Source organism: Etheostoma spectabile, chromosome 23 (assembly GCF_008692095.1).
Source record: "Etheostoma spectabile isolate EspeVRDwgs_2016 chromosome 23, UIUC_Espe_1.0, whole genome shotgun sequence".
NCBI lineage: Eukaryota > Metazoa > Chordata > Actinopteri > Perciformes > Percidae > Etheostoma > Etheostoma spectabile.
In genome coordinates, this window is record NC_045755.1 from 19,821,004 (window position 1) to 19,821,362 (window position 359).

General features: G+C 43.7%; 1 protein-coding gene across 1 annotated transcript in view; it reads left to right on the forward strand.

The window, feature by feature from the left end:
• LOC116673131 (E3 ubiquitin-protein ligase TRIM39-like) overlaps positions 1-359 on the forward strand; it is a 6,707-nt gene that overhangs the window by 5,785 nt on the left and 563 nt on the right. Inside the window, 1 exon segment of the mRNA XM_032505276.1 lies at positions 1-359. This exon segment is cut by the window's left edge and continues 8 nt beyond it; it is cut by the window's right edge and continues 563 nt beyond it. Coding sequence (XP_032361167.1) covers positions 1-130 — 130 coding nt within the window. The 3' untranslated portion in view covers positions 131-359.

Here is a 359-nt window from a genome sequence, read left to right on the forward strand (position 1 = left end):
AGATGCTGCAGCTCTTATCTACTCCTACACGGGCTGCTCCTTCACCGAGAGTCTTTACCCATTCTTCAATCCTTTTCCTGGTAAAGATGGCAGAAACTCTGCCCCTCTGATCATCTCTCCTGTCCATTGATTACATATTAATACAGAGTAACCATTGCCTTTGCAACAACCTGCTATGTTTTATACTTACAGCTGAACCCATTTGTTGTTAGGTGGTTACAATATGCAATGATGCATGTAGAATTTGGATGAAGCGTCCAAGATGGACCAGTGCTCGCCATTTGTGTGTGACGTGTAATGTTCCCACCTTCCACACTGTGCTGAGGGATCTTATGTACAGATTCATATGCCGATTAACC